Source organism: Petaurus breviceps, unplaced genomic scaffold, assembly GCF_028583685.1.
Source record: "Petaurus breviceps papuanus isolate PSGF00001 unplaced genomic scaffold, PetGlider_PUasm1.0 187, whole genome shotgun sequence".
In the NCBI taxonomy this organism is placed as follows: Eukaryota; Metazoa; Chordata; class Mammalia; order Diprotodontia; family Petauridae; genus Petaurus; species Petaurus breviceps.
The window spans coordinates 29,138,098-29,152,175 of NW_027185799.1; the positions used below are offsets into that span (position 1 = coordinate 29,138,098).

The window sequence follows — 14,078 nt, forward strand, 5'->3', positions numbered from 1 at the left end:
TCTTTCTTTCTTTCTTCCTTTCTTCCTTTCTTCCTTTCTTTCTTCCTTTCTTTTCCCAAATGCTTTATTAACTTCTGGTTCACATCATTCATTTCTGCCACATTTGAGTTACAAATTTTTCCCCTACTCACCACCCCAAAATAATGGTCCCACAGGATATCCCTTCCTCCAATCTGCTCTCTTCCATATCTTCTTCCATAATAGGGCATGGTGGATCTCCATGCCCCAGTGCCTGTATATCTTATTTCCCATTTACCTGTAAGATAGTATTAATAATAGTGTGTATATATATATATATATATGTACATATTTTAACATTTGATTTCAAAACTTTGAATTCCAGGTTCATCCCCTTCCTCCTTTGTCACCCACCCTTACCGGGAAGATATGCAGTTCAGTATAGGTTGTACATGTGTAGCTATGCAAAACATTACCATAGTAGATATATTATAAAAGACTAATCATATTTCCCTCCCTCCTATCCCACCTCCCACTTGTTCTGTTCTCTACTTTGATCCTGTCCCTTTTCAGAAGTGGGTGCTTCCAACTTCCCTCCCCCCTCCCCCAGGCTGCCCTCTCTTCCATCATCCCCCGTCTCATCCTGTAGCCCCTACTCTCCTGTAGGGTTAGATACTCTATTTAGTGTGTTTGTCATTCCCTCCCTGAGCCAAATTCCGTGAGAATAAGGTTTTGCCTTTTTGCCTTCCTGTTCTTCCCCTCCATTGTAACCATTTTCCCTTGCCTCTTCTATATGAGATAGTTTATCTCATTCTGTCTCTCCCCATCTCCTCTTACTATATTCCTCTCTCACCTCTTAATTTCACCTTTTAATTATGATCCCTTCCTATTAAATTGGTCCTGTGCCCTCTATCTATGTATACTTGTAAACGTATATATACACATTCATATATGTATTCATATGCCCATATACTCTCCATTTATAGACACACACACACACATATATTCCCTTCAACTATTTTCATACTGAGAAAAGCTTCATCATTTACAATTATCATTTTTCCATGTAGGAATGTAAATTGTTCAACTTTGAGAAGTTCCTTATGATTTCTTTTCCCTGTTTACCTTCTCATGCTTCTCTTGCTTCTTGTATCTGAATGTCAAATTTTCTATTCAACTCTGGTTTTTTCAGCAAGAATGCTTGAAAGCCCTCTGTTCTACTGAATGACCATATTTTCCCCTGAAACATGATACTCAGTTTTGCTAGGTAGGTGATTCTTGATTTTAATCCCAGTTCCTTTGACTTCTGGAATATCATATTCCAAACCCTTTGATCCCTCAGTGTAGAAGCTGCCAGATCCTGTTATCCTGCTTGTGTTTTCACAATATTCAAATTGTTTCTTCCTGGCTGCTTGTAATATTCTCTCCTTGATCTGGGAATTTCAGAACCTGGCTGTAATATTCCCAGAAGTTTTCTTTTTGGGATCTTTTACAGGAGGTGATCGGTGGATTCTTTCAAGCTCTATTTTGTCCTCTGGGACATCACAGCATCAGGGCAGTTTTCCTTGAGAATTTCTTAGAGGATGCTTTCTAGGTTCTTTCTTTGATCATGGTTTTCAGATAGTCCGATAATTTTTAAATTATCTCTCCTGGATCTATTTTCTAGGTCAGTGGTTTTTCCCTTGAGATATTTCACATTGCCTTCTCTTCTTTCATTTGTTTGGATCTGTTTAATAGCATCTTGATTTCTCATAAAGTCATTAGCTTCCATTTGTTCCAATCTAATTCTGAAGGAATGATTCTCCTCAGTGAGCTTTTGAGATTCTTTTTCCATCTGGCTAATTTGACTTTTCAAGGCATTCTTCTCTTCATTGCCTTTTTGAGCCTCTTGCCATTTGAGTTAGTCTATTTTTTAAGGTGTTATTTTCCTCAGTCAGGCTGTTGACTCTCATTTCATAATTTTCTTGCATCATTCTTATTTCTCTTCCCTATTTTTCTTCCACTTCTCTTATTTGCTTCTTAAGGTCCTCTATGGCCTGTAACCAGCTCATATTTTTCTTTGAAGCTTTTGGTGCAGGAGTTCTGACTTTACTGTCTTCCTCCTGTTCCATGTTTTGATCCTTTTTAGTCACCAAAATAGGAGTGTAAAGTTGGGCTGCTCTGTTTATTTTGCTTCCTTTGCCTGCTCATGTCGCCATTCAGTCACTTGACCCCTGGGCTTTTTGCCACAATAGGACTCTGCCACCAGACAGGGGAGCTTCATCCCAAATGCTGGGGTTTTCTCAGGTGCTGAAGGTATTAGTTGGGTGCCCTCTCTGAAGCCTCCATATGCTCCGGCAAGCTGGTCACACACCCCAGGACCTCCACCCTAGACCACAATCTAGATCTAAGCAGGTTAAAGCAAGAGCGATTACCCCTCAAACTGGTTGCTTGGTCCCCCTACACTCTGCAGGCCAGGAGCTGAAGCTTCCATGTGGGAGTGGCTGCACGGCCGTAGCTCCTCAGCGGCTTCTTGCCCCAGGGGCAAAGGCCGACTGCACTCCCAACTACTGTATCCCAAAGTCCACATTGCACTGACCTCTCACTTTGTCCTCAGCATCTATGTGTTGATAATTCTGGAAACCGCCACATCTGCTGGTGAACTGAAGTCCCTCCAGCTGGTGGTTGGTCAGACCTGCCCTGAGGCTAAAACCTCTGGGTTGAGTGGGGCTGAGCTCGGCTCCCAGAGCACTGCACTGACTGATTCCTGCCAGCCTGCCGGACAGTCCTCAATGGGAGGTTAGCTTCTCTGTGTCATTTTGTGGGTTCTGTCTCATTAAATATTTTCAAATCACACGTAGAAGAATTTTTAACAACTATCTTAAAAATTTTGAGTTTTAAATTCTCTCTTTTCCCAACCCTCTCTCCTCCTTGAGAAGGCAAGCACTTTGATTTCAACAAGGAAAGCTTGAAACATCATTTTCTATTCCTCTAACAATATAGCCTTGTCAATGGGGAATGAGAGGGAGGAGAATCTTGGTGGATTTTTTGGAAGTGAGAGTTTTAAATCTGCCAATCTCAAAGTTTCACATGCAGGAGGTCTAGCCTGCCTGCTTCTTTGATCTGAGGGGAGGGATTTTCAAAGAGGGGCCCACCTCTCCCCCTTCAGTTTTTGGAGGACTCCGTGCCCAATTTCCTCCTGAGGGAGGGGCTATGCAAGTGCCAACCCCACCTCCCTTTTCACTTCAGTGGGCAGAGAACTCCTTCCCACCAGCTCTGTCCTCCTCCCACCCTCTAACCCCCACAACAAGTGGCTGAGGGCTTGGGGCAGGGGCCTTCACCTTCTCCTGCCCACAGCAGCGCAGGGTGGGGTTCGGTTAGTCACACCCTCACTGACACTGGGGCCAGGCTGGCCAGCCCCAGCCCCTCCCCCCCAGCCACTGCAGTGAGAAAGGGGCCACATGGCTGCCCTGGTTCCCCCAGGCTCAGCTTTCCCCCGGCCTGGCTTCCCAGTGGAAATCAGAAAAGCTTCCTTGAAGGTGCTCGTCTGATAGCCACTGGAATATGCCTGCTTTGCAGAGTCAAAGCAGGGAGGGTTTAAGAAACAAACCTTTACAAGCCCAGAATGGATAGTACACATAGAAAGACAGACAGACACCAATAGAACCAGCTGGAACCAGATACAGGCAAAAGGTCTATGTCTTGAGTTTGCCTGGAGAATGAGGTACAGATTGTACTCGGGCTACAACTAGCCCCACAAATCTCACCAGAACAGAACAGAAAACAGATCTGTACTCACTCCCAAATTGGAGTTCCTGAATTCACAGAGTCGAATGAGGAGCCAGTTGAAGTCGGGAGGCAGGTGCAATCTTTCCCCTCCACTAAACCTGGGGCCCTGGAACTTCATCAGGGGCTAGCACCCCTAGGCATCAGGGTGAGCAGATGCCTACCTCCTGAGGCCGAGAGCTCATCTTGTTTGGGGATCTCTGTGGTGCCACGGAGCACCGCAAAATCTCACTATTGCCTCCAAATGTTGTGCAGAAAAAGGATCAAGACAAGAAACTCCTGAGAGTAAAATTTGAAAGTGGAGTTTATTTTCTATGGGACTGCCAGGGTCAGGCCCAAATCAGACAGTGCTCTGCATGGACAATATGTCGTCTTTTAAAGGTATACCACGCAAGCAGAAACTTGCAGAGGCCAAGAACAGTGATTGGTCATTACATACCTCGAAATTCCCACCAGCTCCAAGTCCCCCTGACCCAGAAGCCCACCCACCCCTGCGGAGGCAAGCCGACTGGGCAAAGGCAGAGATCCGCTGGGAGAGGGCAGAACTGACCTGGAAGTCCGCCCACCTCCCCAAGGGAGGGCTGAGGCTGGGAGATGGGAAAGTCAAGCACTACAATGGAAATACATTAAACTTAGAAGAGAAATAAGAGGGGACAAAGACAAGGGAGGTGGTGGAGAATGGGCTAACATGGAGAGCAGGAAAAGTAAGGGAAGAGTCATAAGCAAAACAATCTTAAATGTTATGGGGAGAAACAAGAAGGGAGAGATTAAAAAGAAAGGAAGAAAATCCTAGTATGGAGAGTTAGGTCAGGGCAAGAGAAGATCTGGAAGAAGAGGAAATAAGCTGTTTTACTTATAAGATGATGTGTCACTCAAACTCAAACTTCTCCCACCTTGTTAAAAAGGAGGTGAGAGCAAAGAAAGGGAAATTTCATACAAGAGAACAAAGTCAAAGGAAATAAAAAATAGTTGTAATTGTGCATTTTAATGGAATGGATTCATACTTTATATACAAAAGGAAAGCAGAATTGATTAGAAAACAGTCTGACTATATATTGCTTACAAGAAACATCTGAAATACAAAGATTCACATAGAATTTAAAAACAAAATCTTTTTTTGTTTTTACTGAACTCAAAGGTACCATCAGCATTCAAATAAGACTATAGTAAACGTTGACAAGTAAGAGGGGATAAGCAAACAGATTATATTATGTTTGAAGACATGATTTATTAGTATTTAATACAGATGAATCTAATATAGCAACTAAATACTTAAAGGAAAAGATGGTTAAATTAGAGAAATAGAAAATGTCTTTTAAGAGAACAAACTCCAACACCTGAAAAAATTTTAGAAAGAAATGTATTTGATAATTGAACGGAGGAAAGCAAGCAGGAAAGGATGTGGCTTCCTCTCATCCAGTGTCTGGGAAATTTACATTGTTTTAGATCCAGACAAAAGTACCCACTTATGAACCTCACAAGCCTCATTAACACTGTTAAGCAATTTTGCCTAGAGAAGTTTGCAGACAAGACCCATATATATATATATATATATATATATATATATATATATATATATATATATATATATATATATATATATCTGTAAACATAAATATTTAAATTAAGATTGATTAAGAAAACATACATATTCAAATTTGGGGAACTCAAGCATTGAGTAGATCCCAAAAACCAAGATCTGGGTAGGATCTAAGCATTCCTTGCAGCCATCTGGCTTCCCCAGGAGCTGGGTCTGAGATCAGCCTGACCTCTACTTTGCGTTAGACAATTTCTATTCACATAAAACTAGATTTAAGCAGTTTCATAATTAATAAGTTTTCCAATCTTTATAATACAGTATTTTCCATATAAAACTGTAAAAGTAAGACTATTTAATTTGTTCCTTTCAGATCTGGACAAATCCAACAAAAAAGATAAAAAGAAGTTAAATATCTGAATTGAACTTTAGGAAACTTAGAGATGATAGATCTCTGGTGATTAATAAATGAGAGTAGAATGGAATTATGTTCATGGTGCTTTTACCAAAAGTGACCATGTATTAGAGAATAAAAACCTTACCAAAAGGGCGGCCAGGTAGCACAGCGAGTAAGAGCACTGGCTCCAGTGTCAGGACGACCTGGAGATCGAATCCTGGGCTCAGACACTTAGCACCCACCCAGAAACACCTGGCCGTGTAACCTTGAGCAAGTTATTTAACCCTGATTGCTAAAAAAAAAACAAACTTACCAAAACATGTAGAAAAGAAGAAATATTAAACATCATTTCTTGACCTCATTACAATAAAAATTATATTCAACAGAGCCCTTAAAGAAAAAAACTAAAGAATAATTTGACATTAAATAACAGAAGTCCAAAGACCTATTGGGTCAAAGATCAAAATTAACACAGACAGAAAATTTCATCAAGAAAAGGACAATAGTGAAACTGTGTACCAAAACTTATGTTATGAAACTAAAGCAGTTCTGATGGGAAAATTTATATTTTTGAAAGGCTAAATCAATGAATTGATACAAAAGGAGATGTTCTCTTATTGGGTAATGGCTAAACAAATTGTGGTGTATGAATACAATGAAATATTGTTGTGTTGCAAGAAATCGTGAAATAAATGGGGAAATGGGAATTGCTGCACATTGTTGTTGCTCATCCTTCATTCCTGAAGAAGACCAGTGACATCAGGAAAGTGATGTCTTGACTTGGAGTCCAGGTCTCAGTTTGTCTGAGGCAACACCCATTCAGTGATTAAAGGCTAGGTAAGAATCGAGGCAAAAGATGGACTAGTTTGACTCCCCAAAAGGATCAGTCAGGGCAGGGAAGAACCTCAGAGTTTCTGGTCAGAACAGAAACAATTTCCATTTACCCTCACTCTGAGCAGTCAAAACCTAAACAATGAGCAAATAAGGCATGGGTTGGGATCTATTGTTGGTCAGTCAGAGCCAGAGTGATTTGGGTTTAAAGGTTTAGGCAAGTAGCTTCATTTGAATACCAATGGGCTTAATCAAAGCCTGGTTTACCAGAGTTGTATTTCAAGAAATCATGAGTGAAAATATATGTGACAAAAGAGTTAATTGTCCCAGTTTTTAAAAAATGATAGAGTAAATAAACATTGAAGTGAACAGAACCAGGAGAACAATTTGTAGAATAGAAACAGTATTATGAAGAAAAGCAACTCACTTGTTTAGGCATTAACTATTTCCCTATCGATAACTCAGAAAGATAATTTCTTCCTTGCTCTTCTAACTTGTTAATGATATGATCTTTTATACCTAGGTTATGTATCTATTTGGAGCTTATCTTTGTATGTGGTCTCTGATATTGGTTTAAACGTAACTTCTGCCATACAACTGATATCATACAGTTTTCCCAGCAATTTTTGTCAAATAATAAGCAGGATATCCAATTTTAAATGTTCAATAGGCAGTTGACAATGTGGGATTAGAATTTGGGAGAAGACTAGAGCTAGCCATATAGATCTAATAATCTGCTTAGAGGCGATAATTGAATCTATGGAGTTTTTAGATCACTGAGTGAGATTGTATAGAGGGACAAGAGAAAAAGACCGAAGCCAGAACCTTAGGAAACACTCATGATTTGTGAGAATGACATGCAAAGAGGCAATAAATATTTATTAAGCTCTTACTATGTGCTGGGTCCTATGCTAATCTCTGGGAAACATACATAAGAAAAAATAAAAATAGTCCCTGCCCTCAAGAAGTTTCCACTTTAATGGGTAAGACAATATATGAAAGAGACCCTAACAAGGGAAGAGATTGGGAGAGAAAAGATGTAGGGGGGAAAGGTACCCTTAGCAGTCATAGGGTAAAAGCCTGTGAGTTAAAAGCAGAGCAAGGAGGGAAATAATGGATAACTAGCTTGGTGCCCTCCCCAAAATGGAGGCCTAGGAAGGAACTCAGCAATGGGAAAAAGGGACCAGAGTGGAGGGATTTTCCAGGATGGGAAAGCCTCAGGTGCTGAAGGAAGTTCCAAGAGAAGACATGGATTAGGATCCAGTAAAGGAGACTGTGAAGTAATTAGATGGTTAGAAAAAGCAATGTCATGAAAACAGAAGAGAGTATACAGGAAGACAAAGTAATCAATAGTGTCGTACAGAAAAGTCAAGAAGAATGAGGAGTGAAAATCATTATTAACTTTGGAAGGAACAATTTCAGTTGAATGATGGGATCAGAATCAGACTTCTAAGGATTTAGAAGAAGGTGAAGGAGAGGAAGTGGGGACAACACATATAAACAGAAATTTCAAGGATTCTGACTGAGAGATGGAAAACTTTAGAATGAAAACTAACAGGGTTGGTAGCATCTAGTGAGGTTTTGTTTAAAGGATAAGGAGGCCTAGGCATATTTGTAGCAACAGGGAATGGACCAGTAGATAGGGAGACATTGAAGATTAGAGATGGAAAAAATACATAGTAGGCATAATTGTTGAAGAGAGAGGGGATAGGATGAAGGGTATATGTAGAGAGATTGATGTTGGCAAGGAGAGTGTCTATAAATTTTTATCAAGAGACTGGAATGAAGGAAGAAATAAAGAGTACTGATGTCAGGAAGTTATGAAATGATAAGAAGAAAAGGGTTTACAGTAAATGGTTTCAAATTTTTTAGTACAGTATGAGACTGGGCCCTCAGCTGAGAGGTTGGGGAGAGGGAGAGGTGTGTGGGGTAGCTTGAAGAAAGTAGAGAAAATGTAGAAAAACTGTTATGATCAACACAGGGGGCTTTCTTCAACTCTGTTCTGTAACAGATGAGTAGGGGCAGAGGATGGTGGCAGTAATGCAGGATTAGATTTTAGTGCAAAGCATGAGCCTGACCATCAGACAAATAAGCAAGGGATTTATACACAAAGTACATATGTTAAGGTTTATGGTACACTAATAAGACTTAGATTTCATCTGCTCATAATAAAATTTTATTGACCATTTATAAACGACAAACCTTCTAAGAACAAACTACCAACCTGCTTCCTACAGTAAGCATGTTTCATACTGATGCTCATGACAAGTTTCCCTCTGCCCAAATGGGAGTTATATATTTTCCCCTCCAAAATGGGATTCTAGCAAGTCTCTGTTGGTCAGCACTGTTCTTGAATAAACAAAGAATGTTTATATTTCCAAGTGCAGATAATGCAGGAGTCTGTCCTAGTTGCAGCCCAGGAAAAGATTGATAGTTGGGGCCGTAGTGGGTTTTTATGATTTTGGCTAAGGGATTGATTACCTAAACTTATGATGAAAGGAAACTGCCAATCAAAGCTTTGGTTTCCTAACATCATTAGTGGATTTTTATCAGTTTTTTACCAAATTTGGATGACACGTGTCATTGCCAATCTATACTACTCAAGTCCTTATCTAATTGCAGTAAAATGGTTTATATAACAACTACTCAGTCACAAAATGGAGGCTTAAGACAAAACAAAGTTGCTTATCCTAAATTAACATACTTAGTCCCACTATAGGATTGGAAAGTATAGTATAGTGTTGAACTAATTAAAGAATCAGGGAGGAGAATATAGTCAGAGCAGGGGTGATAAACTAGTAAAGTACTGAGGGATGAGAGCATTGTAAGCCATGATGAAGATGAAAATAAGTGTATAAGGAATAAAATATAGGGAAAGATAGGATGATAGAAAATTTTGATTGTATATTGGAATTTCAGAGTTCTTCATGGAAGTATTTCACTTGTGGGTATTGACAAGATTAAGACTGTGATCATCCCTGTTTGTCTTTCTTTGTTTCCCAAAACCTAACTACATTTTGGTACATAGTAAGCACTTAACAAACTATTGTTTACTGACTGACTGACTTAGTGAAGTGTTGTAGAGACTATTGTAGAAATTGAGTAAATTGAAAATCTGGGATATTAGAGTATTTGAGGGAATAGCAACTAACAAGTTGCTGAGATGAACTGAAATACTGTGAGCTAGGTACTGACCTCACTGAGAAAAGAAGAGGTTTAATGGTAGATAGCAGGCACCTGGATTTAGATTGGGCAGTAAATGTAGATTGTCAAGCGTGAACTTCAAGGTAGGAGAGGTTGCTGAGTGATGCCTGCAGAGGAAAAGTCTGCAAGTAGCAATGGGGGTGCAAGGAGGGAGTCTGTGAGAATTCTGGCTCTTCCTCAGGACAAACCATGTCAGGGAGTAGGAGAGTTCGGTACTGGGAAGAAAGATCAGAGTGCAGTGTCATCATGGTAGAACTAGTTCTCTGAGTGCCAGAAGGTGGAAGGCCATTAGAAGAACAGGTCAGAAATAAAGAGAAATGTGTTCATCATAGAGTGGGAAGGAGGTTCTTTATATCCCAGCTGTGGGTGTTTCCTTAATGTCACCTTGTTATGTGAGCAGACAATGTTGAGCCATTTCAATGGCCAGCTGCTTTGTACCTGTCATGATCCTCATCATTCTTTTTCTCATTTAGGATATATCAGAGAAGGATTCCTGACAGTGCAACATGCTGTGGACAAAGCTCTCATGAGGTATCATGCACCAGAAGCTGCCAACCAGCTATTTGACAAAATCACCTTAACTGTGAAGAGGTTTCCTTACCCAGCTTTCATTAAGGATCCTTTCCTCAGTGTTGTACAATTCACGATGCCTCTGCTTCTTGTGCTTGCCTTTACTTTCATCGTACTGAACATCATCCGTAGCATTGTACATGAGAAGGAGAAAAAACTGAAGGTAACCTACTGTGCTTAAGATGGAAAACATCTGAGAGTCTCAAGCCATTGTGGGACTCAGAGAGATGGAACGTCTAATGAAAAGTCCATATGATAGACATGAGTCAACCTGTTCCTTCAGCCAAGGGGCTGTTCAGCCACCAGAGTGAGGATTATTCATTAGAGTTAGAAGGATGATGGTAAAGTGATGTGTCAGTGTTGATATTATTACTATTCACTGCTGAGGTTTTCCATAAACATAATCTTTATCTTGAAGTTAACTTCTCAAGAATATTGCCCCTTGAGCTGAGACCTAGCATTCTGATAAGTCTCAATTATAATATACTAACATCATTATTTATATGCATAAGAAAAACAATCTTTGAGGGAAAAGATGTAGTACCTCCCCAGTTTTGTGTCACTCTTAACTTCCAGTCCTCTCCATGCTACAGCTTCATTGCTACCAGCTCTTCCTCATTCAGGCTCTGCTTACATCACTGTACCTAGCTATAAATGGCTTGTTAATCCCACCAGGTATGCTGAACAAAATGTGAAAAATACTATAATTAAGCCAAAGCAAGATTGTAAATTTTCAATTTTGCCCAAACCCCTAGCAACACAAATGTATAGAAACGAATGTGTTTGTAGAAGGAAGATTTCTGATTTTGATTTTAAAATGTAATCTATTAATTTAGGTGTCATAAATTATGAGGGTACCTACCACTGATTCTTTTTCCTCTCTTAAATCCAATATCAGTCCAATTAAAAAAAATAAGAATTCTATCAAACTTCTATCCAGTACAGGTTTGAGTTGATAGTCTTTCCAGGTCTCATGAAATCCTGTCTTTTTGAGAATCTGCTTCTTACTCATCTTTATGAGTGATCTTTTACTGTTAACTCACCAAATGTTTATTAAGCTCCACTAAAAACAATGTACTGCATTAAGCATTGAAGGAAATGAAAAGTAAAATGTAGGTGCTGCTAGGTGGAGCAGTGAGTAGAGCACCGGCCCTGGAATCAGGAGGACCTGAGTTCAAATCTGGCCTCAGACACTCAACACAAAAACTAGCCATGTGACCTTAGGCAAGTCACTTAACCCCAATTGCCCTCCAAAAAGCAAAAAAAAAAGTAAAATGTAGCCCTAATCTTAAAGGAATTTGTGTAATAGTGATGACCTATATAGACATAAATGTAATACAAAGTTTAAAATGATGAATATGTCAGAGATGTTCTTTGAATTCACTTAAGGGAATGATCACTATTGGCTTTCAGCATGGGAGGTAGTTATAGAGAAACCTTTCAAGCAGGAGGTGGCATATAAGCATGGCCTTAGAAGATGAACACCTAAGGAGTTTGTACTTGAAGAATTTATTTATAATTAGAATGTTTATAAGAGGATTCCAAAGGACAAAATGGAAAGGGCAAGTAGAATGGTGGAATATGCCTGGATATAGTCTATTTGTAGTTTAAAAATGAAGCTTCTGTGCTCAGGGAAGGGCTTTTATTTTACAGCAAGGACTAGTATAATAGCACTGGGTTAGGAGTAGGGAAACCAGAGTTCTTATCTTGGATATGCTGCTAAGTAACTCTGAGCTTGGATAAATTACTTAGACATTCTTTGCCTTAGTAATTCTGTCTAAAAGGCAGGACAATACCACTCTCAGAGTTGTTAGGATAATACAAATTAAAAAAAAATATTTCCTGTGTTTCAATCAGCAAAAACTTGCCTTTTCATCCTTCTACTCTCCCACACCCTAAAAATTCACAATTAAGAACAAAAGTAAAACAAAACCCGTTAACAACCATGTATAGTCAATCAAAACATTTCCACATTGTCTCATTCTTTACTCTGAGTTCTTCACCTCTCTATTTGGTAGCATGTTTCATCATTCATCTTCTAAAGTCATCATCACTGATAACAGTTCCCAGTTGTTTCAAAATTGTTTGCTTTTTTTAGCATATTATTATCACTGCATAAATTATTCAACTGATTCTCTTCACTTCTCTCTGCAAAAGTTCACACAAATCTTTCTAGATTTCTCTGAAATCTCCTTCATAATTTCTGACAGCATAGTAGTATTCTGTTACATTTATAAATGTTTTTATTGATGTCATCTATTTCTTACATCACCATAGTTATCCCAAGAGTCTCCTCCCCTTTTCAGAGAGCCATCCCATGAAACAAATAGTATTTTAGAGAAGAAAAAAAATCAGCACAACTGAGCTATGCATTGAAAAACCCCCACTCAGGGATGGGTTGGAGGTGTTCTTTTATATCTCCTCATTCCAGTCCTACTTGATCTTTATAATTTTGTTACATTTATTTTTTGATATGTAGTTGCTTTTCCCATTTACATTGTTGTAACACAGTGCATATTTTTTTCTTGGTTCTGCTTACTTCACTCTGTATCAGCTCATATAGGTCTTTCCATTTTCTCTATTCATCACATCATTTTTATAGCAAAGTAATATTCCATTATATTTATGTACCATGATTTATTTAGCCATTCCCCATTTGATAGTCATATACTTTATTTTCAATTCTTTGCTATCACAAAAAAGCACTGTTATAAATATTTTGGTATAGATGTCATCTTTCTTCTTATTGATGGGGTATAAAGCCTGTAATGGAGTATCTATTTCAAAGGGTATTGACATTTTAATCACTTTATTTGTATAATTCAAAATGGCTTTCCAAAATACTGGTACCATTTCACAGCTCTACCAACAATGGATTGGTGTGCCTATTATTCCATAATCCCCCCTCCACATTGTCTATTGCCATTTTTTGGTAATTTTTGCCAGTTTATAAAGGTGTAAGGTGAAACCTCAGCATTATTTTGATTTGTATTCCTCTTATTATTTGTGATGTGGGATATTCTTTTTTAATTATTTAATTTTAGCTTTCAGCATTCACTTCCATAAGTCTTTGAGTTTTAAATTTTCTCCCCTCTCTCTTTTCTCCCCCACTAAGCTAGCATGTAACCTAATAAAGTCTCTACATGTACTTTCTTATTAAACATATTTTCACGCTAGTCATGTTATAAAGAAGAATTAGAATGAATGGGAGAAAACACAAGAAAGAAAAAAAAAGAGAAAGCAAATAGTATGCTTCTATCTGCATTTGGACTCCATAGTTCTTTCTCTGGATGTGGATAATGAGTCTTTTGCAGTTGTCTTATTGAGAGTTGTTTTGCTGAGAAGAGCTAAGTCTATCAAAGTTAGTGGCACAATGTGGCTGTTACTGTGAACAGTGTTCTCTTGTTTCTGCTCATTTCCCTCAGCACCAGCTCATATAAGTCTTTCCAGATTTTTCTGAAGTCCACCTGCTCATCATTTCTTATAGCACAATTGATGTGGAGTATTCTTCAATATGGTTGTGAATACTTTACAATTCTTCTTTTGAGAACTGTTTGTTCATATCCTTTGACCACTTACCTATTAGAGAATAGCTGTTAGTCACATTCTTCTCTATTCCCCTGTTCCCATACCATTCTTTCATATACCCTCCCATGGTGTAATATAACCCCACAAAAAACACTGATTCACTGGTAGGTAGTGTCACCTGGTTCTGTTCATAATACTCCCTTCACTTCTACCTCTATCAGATTTCTGCTTTCATCTTTTTCTCCTGATCTTTTCATTAAGGATGTTTGGAAGTCCTTTACTTCATGA

The 14,078-nt window shown here is 38.8% G+C and overlaps 1 protein-coding gene across 1 annotated transcript in view; it reads left to right on the forward strand.

The window, feature by feature from the left end:
- The window catches only part of LOC138163251 (phospholipid-transporting ATPase ABCA3-like), a 230,876-nt gene that overhangs the window by 60,693 nt on the left and 156,105 nt on the right, over positions 1-14,078 (forward strand). The window contains exon 7 of the mRNA XM_069090799.1: positions 10,166-10,425. Coding sequence (XP_068946900.1) covers positions 10,166-10,425 — 260 coding nt within the window. The remainder of the gene's footprint in view (positions 1-10,165; positions 10,426-14,078) is intronic.